The 18953-nt window shown below is 41.7% G+C and overlaps 1 protein-coding gene and 1 pseudogene across 4 annotated transcripts in view; one reads left to right on the forward strand and one right to left on the reverse strand.

Annotated features, from left to right (window-relative positions):
- The window catches only part of FAM151B (family with sequence similarity 151 member B), a 49945-nt gene extending 33607 nt beyond the window's left edge, over positions 1-16338 (reverse strand). The window contains exons 1-3 of one of the 4 annotated variants that reach the window (XM_037982149.2): positions 16131-16338; positions 10140-10327; positions 2816-2941 (exon numbers count right to left, since the gene is read on the reverse strand). In XM_037982149.2, coding sequence (XP_037838077.2) covers positions 2816-2941; positions 10140-10212 — 199 coding nt within the window. In that variant the 5' untranslated portion in view covers positions 10213-10327; positions 16131-16338. Of the gene's footprint in view, positions 1-2815; positions 2942-10139; positions 10371-16130 lie in introns of all 4 variants that reach the window. The other 3 variants (XM_073014655.1, XM_007976743.3, XM_007976751.3) reach the window with 3 other exon arrangements.
- LOC119628285 (ubiquitin-ribosomal protein eS31 fusion protein-like) lies at positions 6291-7480 on the forward strand (annotated as a pseudogene).
- Positions 16339-18953: the final 2615 nt, after the last annotated feature.

Genomic DNA, 18953 nt, shown 5'->3' on the forward strand with positions numbered 1-18953 from the left:
AGTCTCTGGGCCCATGTAAAGTATGTTCCTAAGGTCTCCTACATGAAAGATGGGAAACTACAGCAGTACGAGCAAGAAATCCTGGTGGCTTCTAGGATAATGATAAGAAAGATGGAGAGATGTGGACTAATTCAAAATGTATTTTGGAATAGAATCATAATAACTGGATGATATATTAGATACAACAATAAAGAAAGGAGCGAAGGCCAGGCGCGGTGTCTCAAGCCTATAATCCCAGCACTTTGGGAGGCCGAGACTGGCGGATTACGAGGTCAGGAGATCGAGACTATCTTGGCTAACACGGTGAAATCCCATCTCTACTAAAAAGTACAATAAAAAAATTAGCCGGGCGTGGTGGCGGGCGCCTGTAGTCCCAGCTACTCGGGAGGCTGAGGCAGGAGAATGATGTAAACCCAGGAGGCAGAGCTTGCAGTCAGCTGAGATGGGGCCACTGCACTCCAGCCTGGGCGACAGAGCGAGACTCTGTCTCAAAAAAAAAAAAAAAAGAAAGGAGCGAATAAATGACTCCTAGATTTCTGGTTGAAACATTTAAGTAGATTGCGGTGCCATTTCCGGAGACAGGAAAGATCATAGGAAGTGCAGGTTAGTAAATATAGTCAAGAATCTCAATTCATATAATGTAAATTTGAGATGCATGAGAGATCTCTAAGTGGAAACATCAATAAGCAGTTGGATAGACTAATATTAAGAGTCCTAACAAGAGAGGGAGACCTGGCATGGAGACACAGAAGATATAGAAACCGCCCAGCCCCTCTCCCTACTCTCCCATCCATAGCTCACTTTTAAAAGTGAGGACACACTTCTGCGTGGGAGACTGCATGGTTCTAATAGTCTCATATAACAGGGACAGTCAGAGGAGGAAGTCTGTATATCAAGGCATATGTTGCCTCACCCACAGGAGCTCCAGGTTGTGACCATGGCCAGACTTTGCCTTGCTTCACCAACTCCTGTTCAGCAGACCGAAGTAACTTTTCACCATCCCCAGGCTATGACGGCAAAAGGGCTTTGTATATACTATTATTATATAAATTGTATATACTATTATTATACAAATTGTATAATTTTTTTAAGTTGTATTTCTGGATTTTCAGTTGTTAAACAGAATTTATTTTCTATTTTGACCTTGAATCCTGAGATTTTTTTTTTTTTTTTTGAGACAAGGTCTCACTCTGTCACCTAGGCCGGAGTGCAATGGCGCGATCACAGCTCACTGCAGCCTCTACCTCATGGGCTCAATCGATCCTCCTGCCTCAGCTTCTTGAGTAGCTGTGACTACAGGTATATGCCACCATGCCTGGCTAATTTTTCTATTTTTTGTAAAAACAAGGTCTCACTATGTTGCCTAGGTTGATCTTGAACTCCTGGGGTCAAATGATCCACCCACCTTGGCTTCCCAAAGTGCTGGGATTACAGGCATGAGCCAGCAGCCCCTGATCACATCCTGAGATTTTCTAAGTTCACCTATTTATTATGATCATTTATCTATAGAATCTTGTTTCCTATATATACAATCATATTGTCTGTGAATAATGGTTTTATTTCTTCCTATCAGTTTTTCATTTTTAAAAACTGAGACATAATTTACATACTATAAAATTCACCCTTTTAAAGTGAACCCTTTAGTGGTTTTTATTTAGTGTATTCAAAAGGTTATGCAACTATTACCACTCTCTAATTCTAGAAAAATTTCATCATCCAAAAAAGAAACTCTGTACTCATTAGCATTGACTCCTTACAGCTCCTGGCAATCATTAATCAACCATTTCCTGAGGCATCAATTTTGCCAAAATTCATTTACTAAATAATCATTGTGTAGTTATTATATGCTATGCACTGTTTTAGGCATTAAGGATTCAATATGAAACAAGACAAAGTTCTTCCTTTTGAGGAGAAAAATACAACTTAAAACAGTGTTTTGACAATAAAAGAAGCTCAGATATATAAAGGATTAGGATGCAAAAATGCATACATTTTTACAATAAAATATGGAACTTCAAGGTAATTTCCTGTTGGACCAGGTACTGCAAGCTCTGCCCCAGCCCTGTGGTGATATGCTTTCATTCTCCTTTCCGGCTGCAGCCAACATGAGTACTTTATAGGAAAAGGCTGAGAAACACTGCTATAATGTTCACCTGTATAATGAAGGGATATACATACAATGATTACAGGTTGAATCAGTAAACCAAAGGCTTGATTTCTAGCTTAGGTATAAATATTGCCCAATTATTTATTAATTATAAATTGGTATACAATGGCTTCATCTATCCACTGAACAAATATTGAGTGGGTTTCTCATTAATACATGACGAAAGACATAAAAATATGTAAGATACATGGTCCTGATCTTAAAAGCTTTATTCAAATCACTAGATATATAAGAAAATATAATAATATATGAGAGTTTCAAATCACACATAACAGGCAAATTGCTTCTGGAAAATAAGAAAATTCTTCCATTATGCAATTTGTCCATTTTGTAAACAAAATGAAACACTATAAAAATGTTCAGCCTGGTGTGGTGGCTCACAGATTGCGTGAGCCCAGGAGTTTGAGCCTGCAATGAGCTGTGATTATACCTTTGTATTCCAGCCTGGGCAACAGAGAGAGACTATATCTCTAAAAATGAATAAATAATAATTAAATAATAAATAAAAATAAATAAAATACTCATGTCAGCCTGGAACTTACACTTGGATCACCTGTCTCTAGTATCTGAAAATATACCTAGATATCAAAAAAGGAGTTGAATTAATCTATTATCCAAAGTAAATTGCAAGTAACTGTACTAACTTACTTTTCAGTGCCTCATTCATTTGTGCTTTGTGGTTAGCTGCATGATACCAGGTGATCTCAGCACCATCTTCTGCTGTAATCTGGCTATGTCTCAGAAAATACTCCAGTATATTTTCACTCCAAGATCCTAAAATAACAGTATTTACATGTAAATTAATATTGTTTTTTATAGGATAAAATTGTTTTAATTAATTTCATTGTATATATTTAAGATACACATATACTGTTATGTGATATAGACAGATAGTAAAAAGGTTACTATAATGAAGCAAATTAACATATCCACCATCTCACATATCTATTTTCTCTGTGTGTGGCAAGAACAGCTAAAATCTCATTTAACATGAATCCCTTATATACAGTACAATTTTATTACCTGGAGTCCTCATGTTGCACATTAGAACCTGACTTGTTCATCTTTTTTTTTTTTTTTTTTTTTTTTTTTTAAATTTGAGAGCAGGTACTGTTTATTAACCGACCAACTTAGAAAAATAATCATGGTAGACATCTTAGTTCATTCTTCTAATAAGCCTGTTGATCTGGTCCTCCCTGCTGCCAGCATCTCTCCCTTCTACAAAATGGGTGGTCTCTCGGCTAGGCGCAGTGGCTCACACCTGTAATCCCAGAATTTTGGGAGGCTGAGGCAGGCAGATTACTTGAGGTCAGCAGTTCGAGACCAGCATGGCCAACATGGTGAAACCCCGTCTCTAACAAAAATACAAAAAAAAATTAGCCAGGTGTGGTGGCACACGCTTGTAATCCCAGTTACTCCAGAGGCTGAGGCAGGAGAATCACTTGAACATGGGAGGCGGAGGTTGCAGTGAGCTGAGATCATGCCACTACACTCCAGCCTAGATGACAGAGCGAGACTCTGTCTCAAAAATAAAATAAAATAGGCCGGGCGCGGTGGCTCAAGCCTGTAATCCCAGCACTTTGGGAGGCCGAGACGGGCGGATCACGAGGTCAGGAGATCGAGACCATCCTGGCGAACACGGTGAAACCCCGTCTCTACTAAAAAATACAAAAAACTAGCTGGGCGAGGTGGCGGTCGCCTGTAGTCCCAGCTACTCGGGAGGCTGAGGCAGGAGAATGGCGTGAACCCGGGAGGCGGAGCTTGCAGTGAGCTGAGATCCGGCCACTGCACCCTAGCCTGGGTGACAGAGCGAGACTCCGTCTCAAAAAAAAATAATAATAAAATAAAATAAAATAAAATAAAATAAAATTAAAATGGATGGTCTTTTTCTCCATTCCACCTCATGGACAAGATAATTTGAAGGGCCACAGGAAGTATTTGCTTCTCTAAAGTGTTTTCCAACAGTATAGATCTCATGAATCAGATCCTCCATGTAGATGATGCCGTATTTACCAAGAGATCGAGCAACCAAAGTGTTATCTGTTAAAGCAAATCGCTTCTTATTGATTTTGCCATAACCACGCTTGTAGATTACTGACTTCAGATTTGGGTACCCCCAAGCAGTATATGGTTCTACAATCCTCAGCATGTTAACTGAAGCCTGTTGAGCTTCACAAACGTTCCAGTGAAGATTTGGTGAAGGCGAAGAAGCTGCAACACCTTTTGGACCTTTGGGCTCACACCATTGACACCTCTGATCCTGAGGACAAATGCCAATTTGGGTTCTGCAGGTACACAGAAATTGCCAGCTTTTCTTGCCATCCTTGCCATTCGAATTTCAGTTCTGTGTATCTGCCTATATTCCTTGTGACAGTGCTTTTTCATAGATAAGCTTCCTCCTTGCCTTTCGAAGCATCTTTTGGTCAAACGTCTTTCTCAGGCACTTGATCTTCAGCTCTGCGAAATTCCTTTGCTTTTTCTTAAGGGTTTCTGGCACAGCAGGAACCTTCTTGTCTTCTACACCTTCCACGGTTCCAGCCGGAAAAAGAGGCAACTTGCTCATCTTATATATCTGTTCTGTATCCTCTAACCTACATCTCCCCATTTCCTCTGCGTCCCCCCTCCCCGTAGCCATTGTTTTGTCATCTATTTCTGTTATATTTGATTTTTTTTTAATTCCACATATAAGTGAGATCATGCACTATTTTTCTTTCCGTGTCTGGCTTATTTTACTTAGCATAATGTCCTCTGGGCTCATCTATGTTGTGGAAAATGGCAAGTTCTCATTCTTCTTTAGGACTGAATAATATTCCATTTTATCTATGTACCACAGTTTATTTATTCACTCATCTATCAACAAACACTTGTTGTTTCCATACCCTGGCTACTGTAAATAATGCTGCAATGGACATGGGGGTGCAGATATCTTTACAAAGTGGTGATTTCATTTCCTTTGGGTATATGACCAGGAAAGGGATTGCTGAGTTATGGGGTGAAAAAAAAAATTAACAAAGCACAGACAAGATATTGAGGGACAATAACAAAGCAGTTAGACTGGGAAAAATATAAGATTTTAAAAATAGAGAACAGGCCGGGCGTGGTGGCTCAAGCCTATAATCCCAGCACTTTGGGAGGCCGAGACGGGTGGATCACGAGGTCAGGAGATCGAGACCATCTTGGCTAACACGGTGAAACCCCGTCTCTACTAAAAAATACAAAAAACTAGCCCGGCGAGGAGGCGGGTGCCTGTAGTCCCAGCTACTCGGGAGGCTGAGGCAGGAGAATGGCGTGAACCCGGGAGGCGGAGCTTGCAGTGAGCTGAGATCTGGCCATTACAGTCCAGCCTGGGTGACAGAGCAAGACTCCGTCTCAAAAATAAATAAATAAATAAATAAATAAATAAAAATAGAGAACAAGTGTTATGATGTGGCAAGGATATAATATAAACATGTTATATATTATAATTAGACATATAGGATAGTCTGAACATCAGAAGCATAAGAATGTAGGAAGAAACTAAAACTCAAGCAGATATTTAAAAGCTGGAAATTACATATGATTTTCTCTACAATCCTGGTCCCAGAAATATAAGGAAAACTGAGGTAAAGCCAAAGCTATATTTAAAATTCTAAGTTTTACACACTTGTTTTCTCTACCCGAAGCCCCATTCTACATTTATATTAACAATTTAATATTTAAATTGCATATTTTACTGCATATCTACCTTCAGATTATTCTCAGCAACATCTATATGAGTGAGCAAGTAATCTCTTGAATTAGGATTCATAAGTTTATCTAGCATATGCAATATACGTAATTCTCATATCCTTCAACTACTTTTTGGTATAACATATTTTCTCTTGATTAAGCATTAAAATTTGTGAGTTAACAAAGACTAAGATAAGTGGTAGCAAAAATATCTGAACCCAGATCCACTCCATACTATATCATTACATACAGGAAGAAAATGCTGAACAAAAGGTGTCCATCATTTTACCTCCCTAATCCTTGTTCATGCTCCGAACATTTATTAAGAGCCTAGCAAGTGGCTGCAAAGTCCCCAAGCATGAGAATCTTTCCTCTGTTAATTATTTGTTTGTTAACTCTGCCTAACAACAGTTAAAAATCTGAAACTGCTTCTTCTTTTTTTCTTTGTCTTTTTCCCATCTGCCATCTGTGGTGGAGCTGCCACCAAAACACAGATTTCGTAAAAACCCTTCCGGGGAAGACCACTACCCTCAAGGTTGAACCCTCAGACACAATAGAAAAGGTAAAGGCCAAAATCCAGGAATTCCTCCTGATCAGCAAAGACGGATCCTTGCTGGCCAGCAACTGGAAGATGGACGTACTCTGTCTGGCTACAACATTCAAAAGGAGTCTACCCTTTATCTTGGGTTGAGACTTTGTGGTGGTGCTAAGAAAAGGAAGAAGTCTTACACCACTCACAAGAATAATAAACACAAGAGAAAGAAGGTGAAGCTGGCGGTCCTGAAATACTATAAGGTGGATGAGAATGGCAAAATTAGTCACCTTTGTCGAGAGTGCCATTCAGATGGTGCTCTCTGGTTTATGGCAAGCTACTTTGACAGACATTATTGTGGCAAATGTTGTCTGACTTACTGCTTCAACAAACCAGAAGACAAGTAATTGTGTATGAGTTAATAAAAGACATGAGCTAACATCTTTTTTAAAAACCCCCCAAAAGACCAAAAACCCAAAACCTAAAAATGGCTATCGGAAACTGCTGATAAGATATTGAGAAAAAGTAAAATTTGATCAGAGAATGGAAGGGCATATAAAGACAAATTCTAGCTAACATATGAGGGACTTAGCAACCACTTCTAATACTGGGCTGTAGAATTTTTTTAAAACAAGGACAGTTAGGTGGAGGATTCACTACCCCCAAAGCAGTCTCCCACTCAAAACACATGGCCCTATTTGGCACATATGATAGAGTCATAGACCTTTCATACTAAGATGGCAACACATGGCCATCATTCTTTAAAATATTAAGGTAGCCATTTTAGAAGGCACATTATTGATTGGCTATAACAAATGTCCGACAATAGAAAAATAATTAAAACAGCCCATACGCATGACAGAATATATGACTAATGTGGCTGTTAAAAATGAAGGCTTTCCCAGCACTTTGGGAGGCCGAGACGGGCGGATCACGAGGTCAGTAGATCGAGACCATCCTGGCTAACAAGGTGAAACCCCGTCTCTACTAAAAAATACAAAAAACTAGCCGGGCGGGGTGGTGGGCGCCTGTAGTCCCAGCTACTCAGGAGGCTGAGGCAGGAGAATGGCGTAAACCCGGGAGGCGGAGCTTGCAGTGAGTTGAGATCCGGCCACTGCACTCCAGCCTGGGCGACAGAGCAAGACTCCGTCTAAAAAAAAAAAAAAAAAAAGGAAGGTTTTGGGATACACCAAATGATTTAGAGATCTGATAAGCATGACGTTACCAGAAAACCTAAATGTTGGCTAATGGTTCATACTGGATATTTCCACAGCACTTTTCAACTACGCATACTGCATTCAGAATTTTTATAAAGGCAACCTACAAAGTAATAACAAAATACCAGGACTCGAGAATTGAAAAACATTTAAAGTAAAAAGTTTTCCTTACCCTTTTACTAAGTGAAATTGTTAGTTTGTATTTAAGCCACAACTGTATATATCTTAAAACTTAAAAGAGGATCCAATTACCTATGATCTAGGGTCTTAGAATTATTATTTAAACAGGCTGGAACTCTGAAAACAGGACAAAGAGAAAGGCAAAAATAGTTGCAACTTTTTTAAGATTGAGTTTTTGAGCAGTTTATTTATTTATTTTTCTATTTATTTTGAGACAGTCTTGCTCTGTCATTCAGGCTGGAGTGCAGGGGGATGATCTCAGCTCACTGCAATCTCCGCCTTCTCCGTTCAAGTGATTCTTGTGCTTCAGCTTTCCGAGCAGCTGGGATTACTGGCATGCATGCGCCATCACATTGGCTATTTTTTGTATTTTTAGTAGAAATGGTGTTTCACCATGTTGGCCAGGCTGGTCTCAAACTCCTGGCCTCAAGCAGCCAGCCACCCTCAGTCTCCCAAAGTGCTGGGATTACAGGCGTGAGCCACCGTGCCTGGCCTTTTAAGCAGTTTTCATTTACAGAAAAAAATTAGGCTGGGCATGGTAGCTCATGCCTGTAATCCCAGCACTTTGGTCGGTTGAGGTGGGCAGATCATCTGAGGTCAGGAGTTCAAGACCAGCCTGGCCAATATGGTGAAGCCCCTTCTCTACTAGAAATACACAAATTAGCAGGGTGTGGTGGCTCACGTCTGTAGTCCCAGCTACTCAGGAGGCTGAGGTAGGGTAATAGCTCAAATCCAGGAGGCAGAGGTTGCAGTGAGCCAAGATCATGCCACTGCACTCCAGCCTGGGTGACAAAGCAAGACTCCGTCTCAAAAAAAAAAAAAAAAAATTAGCAAAAAGAGCAAAGTTCCCATATCATCCCCACTCTTCCCTCAATTTCCCCAGTTCTTGTTTTTTTGGAAATTACAAAATTGCTTTTACTTAAAAATCCCCAATTTTTAACATCTTGCATTAGCGTGGTATGTCTGTTAGAACAGATGAGCCAATACTGACATTTTGTTATTAACTAAAGTCCATAGTTTACATTAGAATTCACTCTTGGTGTCATACATTTTATAGGTTTTGACAGATGTCTAGGTGTACATCTGAGATAGCAGGTTCAGTTATGAGCCACTGGAATAAAGTGAGTATCACAATAAAGGAAGTCACACAATTTTTAGTTTCCCAGTATGTATGAAAGTTATGTTTACACTGTTACACTGTAGCCTATTAGATGTACAATAGCATTATGTCTAAAAACAATGTGCATACCTTGATTTTTAAAACACTTTATTGCTAAAAAGTGGTAACAATCATCTGAGCCTTCTGCTAGCTGTAATCTTTTGACTGGTGGAGGGTCTTGCTTCAATGTTGATGGCTACTGACCAATCAGGGTGGTGGTTGCTGAAGGCTGTGGTGGCTGTGACCATTTCTTAAAATAAGACAATGAAGGTATTGACATCAGTGGATTCTTCCTTTCATGAAAGATCTCTCTGTAGCACACAGTCCTGTTTGATAGCATTTTACCCACAGGAGAACTTACAAAATGACAGTCAATTCTCTCAAACTCTGCTGCTGCTTTAACAACTAAGTGTATGTAATATTCTTTATCATCTGTGGTCATTTCAACAATGTTCACAGCATCTTCACCAGAAGTAGATTACATCTCAAGAAACTACTGTCTTCGCTCATACATAAGAAGGAACTCCTAGTTCATTAAAGTCTTATCATAAAATTGCAATAATATAGTCACATCTTCAGGCTCCATTCTAATTCTAGTTCTCTTGCTATTTCTTTTTTTTTTTTTTTCTGAGACAGAGTCTCGCTCTTTTGTCCAGGCTGGAGTGCAGTGGCGCGATCTCGGCTCACTGCAAGCTCCGCCTCCTGGGTTCATGCCATTCTCCTGCCTCAGCCTCCAGAGTGGCTGAGACTACAGGCACCTGCCACCATGCCCAGCTAATTTTTTGTATTTTTAGTAGAGACTGGGTTTCACTGTGTTAGCCAGGATGGTCTCTATCTCCTGACCTCATGATCCACCTGCCTCAGCCTCCCAAAGTGCTGGGATTACAGGTGTGAGCCATTGCGCCCCACCTTCTCTTGCTATTTCTATTCACATTTGCAGTTACATCCTCTGCTGAAGTCTTAAATCCCTCAGAGTCACCCATGAGAGTTGGAATCAACTTCTTCAAAACTCCTGTTAATGTTGATATCTTTACTTTCTCCCAGTAATCACAAATCTTCTTGATGGAATCTAGCATGATGATTCTTTGCCCACATTCATCAGAGAAATCACTATCTATGGCAGCCACTGATTTACAAAACATTTCTCAAATAATAAGATGTGAAAGTCAAGATTACCCTTTGATCCACGGGCTGCAGAATAGACGCAAGCATGCAGGAAAACAACATCAATCTCTTTGCACATCTCCATCAGAGCTCTTGGGTGACCAGGTGCCTTGTCAATGAATAGTAACACCTTGAAAGAAATCTTTTTTTTCCTGAGCAGCGGGTCTCCACAGTGGGCTTAAAATATTCTGTAAATCATGCTATAAACAGATGTGCTGTCATTCAGGCTTTGTTGTTACATTTCTAGAGCACAGGCAGAGAAGTAGATGTAGCATAATTCTTAAGTACCCTGTGATTTTCAGTATAGTAAATGAACACTGGCTTCTACTTAAAGTCACCAGCTGTATTAGCCCTAACAAGAAAGTCAGCCTGTCTTTTGAAGCTTTTAAGTCAAATATTGGCTTTTTCCCTCCAGCAATCAAAGTTCTAATGGCATCTTCTTACAATAGAAGGCTATTTTATTTACACTGAAAATCTATTGTTGGCCCTGCACAGTGGCTCATGCTTGTAGTCCCAGCACTTTGGGAGGCTGAGGTGGGAGGATCACTTGAGTCCAGGAGTTCGAGACCAGCTGGGGCAAATCCCGTCTCTACAAAAAATACAAAAATTAGTAGGCTGAAGTGGTGTGTGCCTATAGTTCCAGCTACTTGGGGGGCTGAGGTGGGAGGATCGATTGAGCTGAGGAGATCAAGGCTGCAATGAGCCATGATCGTGCCACTGCACTCCAGCCTGTGTTACAGAAGGAGACCCCGGGAGGGAGGGAAGGAGGGAGGGAGGGAAGGAGGGAAGGAAGGAAGGAAGGAAGGAAGGAAGGAAGGAAGGAAGGAAGGAAGGAAGGAAGGAAGGAAGGAAGGAAGGAAGGAAGGAAGGAAGGAAGGAAGGAAGGAAATCTACTGTTAGTATAGCTACTTTCATCAATGATCTTAGCTAGATCATCTGGATCACTTGCTGTAGAAGGAAGGAAGGAAATCTACTGTTAGTATAGCTACTTTCATCAATGATCTTAGCTAGATCATCTGGATCACTTGCTGTAGCTTCCCTATCAGCACCTGCTGCTTCACCTTGAAATTTTTTGTTGTGGAAACAGCTTTTTCCCTTAAACCTCATGAACCAACCTCTGTGAATCTCCAGCTCTTCTTCTGTAGCTTCTGCACTTCTCACAGTCTTCACAGAATTGAAGAGTTAGGGCCTTACTCTGGATTAGGCTTTGGCTTACGGGAATGTTGTGGCTGGTCTGACCTATCCAGACCACTCAAACTTTCTCCATATCAGCAATAGGGCTGTTTTGCTTTCTTATAATTTGTGTTTTCCATGGAGTGGCACTTCTAATTTTCTTCAAGAGCTTTTCCTTTGCATTGACAACTTAGCTGTTTGGCACAAGAGGCCTCTCTCAGCTTTCAAAATGTTTTTCTCACTAAGCTTAATCATTTCTAGCTTTTGATTTTGTTTTTGTTTTTTTTTCAGAGACAAGTCTCACTTTGTTGCCCAGGCTGGAGTGTAGTGGTGCAATCATAGCTCACTGTAATCTGAAATTCATGGGCTCAAGTGATCCTCCTGCCTTGGCATCCCAAGTAGCTAGGACTACCGGTGCATACCACCACGGCCAGCTAATTTTTAAAATTTTTTGTAGAGACAAGGTCTTGGTACGCTTGAACTGCTGGCTTCATGTGATGACCTCAGCCTCCCAAAGTGCTGGGATTACAGGCATAAGCCACCGTGCCCAGCCCTCTAGCTTTCAATTTTAAGTGAGAAATAGGTGACTCTTCCTTTCACGTGAACACTTAGAGCCCATTCTATGGTTATTAACCAGCCTAATTTCAATACTGTTGTGTCTCAGGAAATAGTGAGACCCTAGGAGAGGGAGAGAGACAGGCATATGGCTGGCTGGCGAAGCAGTCTGAACACACATCATATTTATGTATTTATTTTTTATCCTCGCCAAGCCGGCCAGCATGCACTGCCCAAGCCGGCAAGGCTCACACGCCACATTTACAGATTCCGTTTGACTTTGTGGTGCCCCAAAACAATTATTATTGTAGCATTTAAAGATCACTGATCACAGATCACCATAATAAATATAATAATTTTAAAAATATAATAATTTTTACATTTGAAATATTGCAAGAATTCCCAAAATGTGACAGACACAAAGTGAACACATGCTATTGAAAAATACGGCACCAAGAGACTTGCTCAATACAAGGTTGCCACAAACCTTCAATTTGTTTAAAAAAAAAAAAAAAGTATTATCTTCAAAGTGTAATACAGTGAAGTACAATAAAACAAGGGATACTTGTACAATGGCTGTATCTACCACCACAACATCACATGGAATCACAGTGTTGCTGCTCCAAACCTCTGTGCTCCCTCTATTTATCCCAACCTCCTTTCCCGTGCAACCTGTGGCTGTTTTCCAGCTACCATAGCAGAGTTGATTAGTTGGAACAGAAACGTATGCCTTGCAAAGCCCAAAATTTAATATCTGGCTCTTTACAGAAAAAGTTTGCTGACCACCAAGATACGGAAACAAGCTAAGAGCCATCAGTGGGTAAATGGATAAAGAAAATGTGGTAGAGATACACAATGGAGTACTATTCAGCCTTTAAAAAGAAGAAAATTCTGTCATCTGTGACAAATGAAGAAACCTGGAGGACAGTATGCTAAATGAAATGAGCCAGGTATGGAAAGAAAAACACTGCATAGTCTTACATGTGGAATTTCAAAAAGTACAGCTTACAGGAGTAGAAAGTAGAGTGGCAGTTACCAGAGGCTAGGGATGCAGCTGGGGCAATTGGATGGGAGGGGAATATGTCAGTCAAAGGGTACAAAGTTCTGGTTAGACAGGAGGAATAAGTTCCCAAGATCTATTGCACAGCATGGTGACTATAGTTAATAACTCTGGGCATGCTGGCTCACAACTGTAACTCCAGCACTTTGGGAGGTCGAGGCGGAAGGACTGCTTAAGCTCAGGAGTTCGAGACCAGCCTGGGCAATGAAGCAAGACCTTGTCTCTACTACGAAATAAAATAATAATAACCCGGGCATGGTGGTGTGTGCCTGTAGTCCTTGCTACTCAGGAGGCTGAGGCAGGAGGATCACTTGAGCCCAGGGGGTCAAGGCTGTAGTGAGCCATGATTGCACCACTGCACTCCAGCCTGGGTGACAGAGCGAGACCCTGTCTCAATAATAATCATACTAATAATAACAGTGTATTCTATATTTTGAAATTTCTAAATGAGTAGATTTTAAATGCTCTCATTACAAAGAAATGATAAGTATATGAGGTGATGGATGCTTTAAAATTGTGGCAATTGTTGCACAAGTCTGTGAATAAGTTAAAATTAAATAAATAAGCTAAAACCACTGAATTATACTCTTTAAATGAGTAAATTGTATATTAATAGTATGCAAATTATACATAAGTAAGGATTTTTAAAAAATTATAATTTTTTTTTAAGGCTCTGGCTCTGTTGCCCAGGCTGGCATGTTCTTGGCTCACTGCAGCCTCTCTCCGGCTCAAGCGATTCTCCCACCTCAGTCTCTTCCTGAGTGGCTGGGCGCACAGGCATGTGCCACCACCATACCTGGCTAATTTATTTGTATTTTTTGTAGAGACAAGTCCTCCCTGTGTTGCCCAGGCTGATCCAAACTCCAGGGCTCAAGCGATCCTCCTGCCTTTCAAAGTGTTCAGATTACAGGCGTAAACCACCACACCCAGCCAGGATGGAACTTTTCACTATACATCATATTGTGCCTTTTTAACTCTTTTATGTTGAGAATGTATTTTTTTTTAAGTAAGGGGGGGAAAACGACATATAACAGAAGAATCTGGTTAAGAATTAGTTTTATCAATAACTCCGTAATGAGAGGAAAATTTTTTTGTTTTTGTTTTTGTTTTGAGACAGAGTCTGTCTCAGTTGCCCAGGCTGGAGTGCAGTGGTGCGATCTCGGCTCACTGCAAGCTCCGCCTCCCGGGTTCACGCCATTCTCCTGCCTCAGCCTCCCGAGTAGCTGGTATTACAGGCGCTCGCCACCACGCCCGGCTAATTATTTTGTATTTTTAGTAGAGACGGGGTTTCACTATGTTAGCCAGGATGGTCTTGATCTCCTGACCTCGTGATTCGCCTGCGTCGGCCTCCCAAAGTGCTGGGATTACAGGCGTGAGTCACTGCGCCCAGCCCGAAAATTTGTTTTTTAAAAAATGGCATTTGTCAGGAATTGGACATTTTTCACTTGTACACACATTTTTTCCCCCCCAAGATTCCGTAAACCTTGCATCGATTCAGAAGAGAACCTGGATTTATACAGCCTGTGAGTGAGAATGGTGTAAGTCTTGAGTGTGGGCTTTGTCCCAGATTTGTTTGGATTCTTAGGAAAACCAGGCTTTAAAAGGATTTATACTGAGAAGTAAAGAGCCCAAGGGTTAAAAATGGAAAACTCCGGTCTGAAGAAAATGTTCTATGGAGGTTTAGCACAGGTCTTAAAAAAGAGAAAAAAAAGTTCACATCCTTTGATCCAGTAATTTCAGTTACAAGAATCATGTCCAGGATAAAAACAAACCAAAAACATAACTGAGAAGAACAATGCAAAAATGTTTATTACAGAATGAATTCTAACAAAACTAAACAGGAAACGACGGATTAACGTTCAACATTAGGAGACTGGTTAATTACAATACAACTGTATGGTATACAATATAATTGTGTAAAACAATTCAGTCATTCAAAATTATGTTTATAAAAACCTCGGTGACATGGAATAGTATAAGAGGCAGGATTTTGGCCGGGCGCGGTGGCTCAAGCCTGTAATCCCAGCACTTTGGGAGGCCGAGACGGGCGGATCACGAGGTCAGGAGATCGAGACCATCCTGGCTAACACGGTGAAACCCCGTCTCTACTAAAAAATACAAAAAAACTAGCCGGGCGAGATGGCGGGCGCCTGTAGTCCCAGCTACTCGGGAGGCTGAGGCAGGAGAATGGCGTAAACCCGGGAGGCGGAGCTTGCAGTGAGCTGAGATCCGGCCACTGCACTCCAGCCTGGGCGACAGAGCAAGACTCCGTCTCAAAAAAAAAAAAAAAAAAAAAAAAAAAAAAGAGGCAGGATTTTAAAAATTATGTTTACCATGACCTTAACTCTATTTTTAAGAGTCAGGGTTGTTAGAAAATACCAAAAAGTTAGTAGTGGTGCCTGTGGGTATCAGCATTTGGGGAATTTCTTTTTCCTACTTCCCTATACTAATATACTTTATAAATGTTCCATAATGGCATTTATCAGAACCTGGACATTTTTCGCTTACACACACATGTTATTCCAAGATTCTGTAAACCGTGCATCGATTCAGAAGAGAATCTGTATACAGCTTGCTAGTCAGAATGGTGAAAGCGTGTATTATTTTTACAATTAGGGAAAAAATCTAAACTGAAGAAAGAACGCGTCACTGAGGTTGTCTCATGCCACTACTTAAGTTTACAGAAAAGATACTGTAACCTCCAAGAGCGGAACTATTGTCCGGCAAGTTCAAGCACTTGATTCCAAGGGGAAACAAGCGAGCCGCACTCTGCCAGGTTTCCAGGCCGGGCGCTCAGCAGCGGGACTACGCCAGGCCCGGCCCACCGTCCACTTTCCCAAGCCTCCCCCAGTTTCCAAAGAGGAACCGACTGACCCAGACCGCCCCCATGCGGTCTGCGGAAATGAAGGAATTAGGGAAACGTCACATTCCTTTCTTTCCAACCAAGACCTCAAAAGACACTGACTCTGCCATTCTCCGACCTCCCCCTAACGCCTGTCCCTTAACGCCCACCCGGTAAACCAAGGTCATCGCTAGGCGATCGGGGACGGGCCCCGAGTGTGGAGCGGGCTCCAAGCCCAGCCGCCCGGTACCGCGCGGCGCGCTCCCAGGTCCCTAGCAAGGAGGACCGCGGGAGCCCATAAAGGGAGGGTGCCGCCGACGGAGCCTCTCAAAGCGCCGCACCTCCAGGCAGAGGCCGCGTGCTTGGCGCTTACCTGGGCCTCCAGCGGATGCTGCCATGGTGATGACGCCCGCCGTCCGCGCAGGCGCCCAGCGGCTGGCGTCCCTGTTAACCAGGCACTGGCGGCAGGGAAATTGGACTCCATAAACCACAGGCCTTGGGCAGGGGAAGAGGGAGGCGGGCGCCAGCAAAGCGGAACCAAATGGAGCCACGGCACGCAGGCGCAGAGGCTGGCGTTCGAGGTTCGCTTACGCGCGGCTCCGCCGTGCGGGTGTTGGCGAAGTGCTCCTCCGAAAGGTTTCGGAGGCAGGTGGTAGCTCTGAAGATAACGCTGCGTTAGGGAATACTGCGGCGGAGGATGGAACTTCGATTGAAAGCAGTTGCTGGAGTGGAGCACGAATTTCAAAAGTTGGATATATTTTCTTTTAAATGTTAGTAATATCCTAAAAGGGTGTGGAATCATTACTGATAAAAATCAGTGTTTCTGGCCGGGCACGGTGGCTTACGCCTGTACTCCTAGCACTTTGGGAGGCCGAGGTGGGCGGATCACTTGAGGTCAGGAATTCGAGACCATCCTGGCCAACATGGTGAAAACCCGTCCTTACTGAAAATTTTAAAAATTATCCGGGCATGGTGGTGCGCGCCCGTAATCCCAGCTTCTAGAGGGGCTGAGGCACAAGAATGGCTTGAACCAGAGAGGTGGAGGTGAGCCGAGATCGCACCACTGCACTCCAGCCTGGGCGATAGAGGTAGACTCTGTCAAAAAAAAAAAAAAAAAAAAAAAAAGTTTTTGTACAGTTACCGAGCAGATAACCTGAAGTTTTCTTCTCCCCTTCTGTCTCTCTACCAGTGTTCACTCAGAAAACGCTCCCAGCAACTGGGTTCTCCCATCCACTGTCTTTCTAGCCCTCCTTAACTCATTACTTTCTGATGCCAAACTAGTGATCAGAATTAGCAACAAAGCGCTGCCATTTTCGGCTTCTGTGACCAAAAAACTCAATCTGCCAGTGGTAGAGTTAGGATAACTATCATCACCTGACACATAATACAAAGGGGAGCGATTCTTGCCCAGCCTTTCAGATAAAATATTTTTCATCACTCCAAAGCAATCACTCTCCATTTACCCGCTTCCTACCCGCAGGCAACAATTCATCTACTTTCTGTCTCGTGAATTTGCCTATTCTGGAATTTGATGTAAACAGAATCACAGACTGTATGTATGATCTTTGTATCTGGCTTCTTTCACTTGGCATGTTTTCAAAATTCATCCATGTTTTAGCATATATCAGTACTTTCTTCCTTCTTATGTTGGAATAAATTCCAGTTTGTATATACCACATTTTATGTGTGTCCATTCAACAGCTGATGGACATTCGAGTTGTTTCCACATTTTGTCTTTTATGAATAATGCTGCTATGAACGTTTATTGACAAGTTTTGCGTGGACGTATATGAACACATTTCTGCGTACATATCTGTGTACATACCTAGGAGAGGAACTAACTTGTTCATATAGTAACTATGTTTAACTGTGTGAGGAACTGCCAGTTTTGCAAAGCAGCTGTACCATCTTTCATTCCTACCAGCAGTGTATGAAGATTCCAGTTTCCCCCCGTCCTCACCAGTACTTCTTGTTATTATGTGTTGTTTTTAATTATAATCCTAGTAGATATGAAGTACTACCTCATTATCTTGATTTGCATTTCCCTACTAATAATATTGAGCCTATTTTCAGGTGCTTATCGGTCATTTATATATTTCCTTTGGAGAAATGTCTTCTCAAATCCTGTGCTCATTTCAACTGTGAGAATTCTTTGTATAGTCTCAATACAAATTAACAGATAATTTGCAAATATTTGCAATATATTCTCCCATTGTGCAGATTGTGTTTTCACTTTCTTGATGGTATTGATTGCAGTACAAGTCTTCTTTAAAAAACTTTTTCTTTTTCTGTAGATGAAGTCTCCGCTCTGTTGTCCCAGGCTGGAGTGCAGTGGCACGATCTCGGCTCACTGCAACCTCCACCTCCCGGGTTCAAGTGATTCTCCTGCCTCAGCCTCCTGAGTAACTGGGATTACAGGCATGCACCACCACGCCTGGCTAATTTTTGCATTTTTAGTAGAGACAGGGTTTCACCACGTTGGCCAGGCTGGTCTCGAACTTCTGACCTCAAGTGATCCACCCCCCCCCTTGGCCTCCCAAAGTGCTGGGATTACAGGCATGAGCCACTGTGCCCAGCTTTTTTTTTTTTTTTTTTTTTTTTAAACTTTTAACTTCAGGGGTCCAAGTGCAGGTTTGTTATATAGGTAAACTGTGTTATAGGGGTTTGTTGTACAGATTATTTCATCACTCAGGTATTAATCCTAGTACCCATTCGTTATTTCTCCTGATCCTCTACCTCCTTCCACCCTCCACCCTCCAAAAGTCCCAGCGTGGTGTTCCCCAATCTGTGTCCATGCGTCTCATCATTTAGCTCCCACATTTATAAGAGCATGTGGTATTTGGTTTTCTGTTCCTGCATCAGTTTGCTAAGTTTTTATGACATATTGGTCACAATATTACCACAATATTTTCATATATTTTACAATATTCCTCTTCACTGTCCTTATTTTTAGAGCTGCATATCGAAGTGTGAGACATGAAAGGATATGTCTGATATTTGCTTTAAAATGCTCCAGCAAAGAAATTAAAGGATGGATGAAGCAAAAGAGGCAAATCTTGATAGTGTTGACTTGGAGGACTTTGTAAGCTGGGTATATAGATTTTCATCCTACTATTTCCTTTACTTCTGAGTGTTTGGAAATTTTATGGTAAAAATAAGTCTAATTACTTTTTTGGCACAAAACAAGGGTTTTGTA

The sequence above is a fragment of the Chlorocebus sabaeus genome, chromosome 4 (genome assembly GCF_047675955.1).
Source record: "Chlorocebus sabaeus isolate Y175 chromosome 4, mChlSab1.0.hap1, whole genome shotgun sequence".
Taxonomy (NCBI): Eukaryota; Metazoa; Chordata; class Mammalia; order Primates; family Cercopithecidae; genus Chlorocebus; species Chlorocebus sabaeus.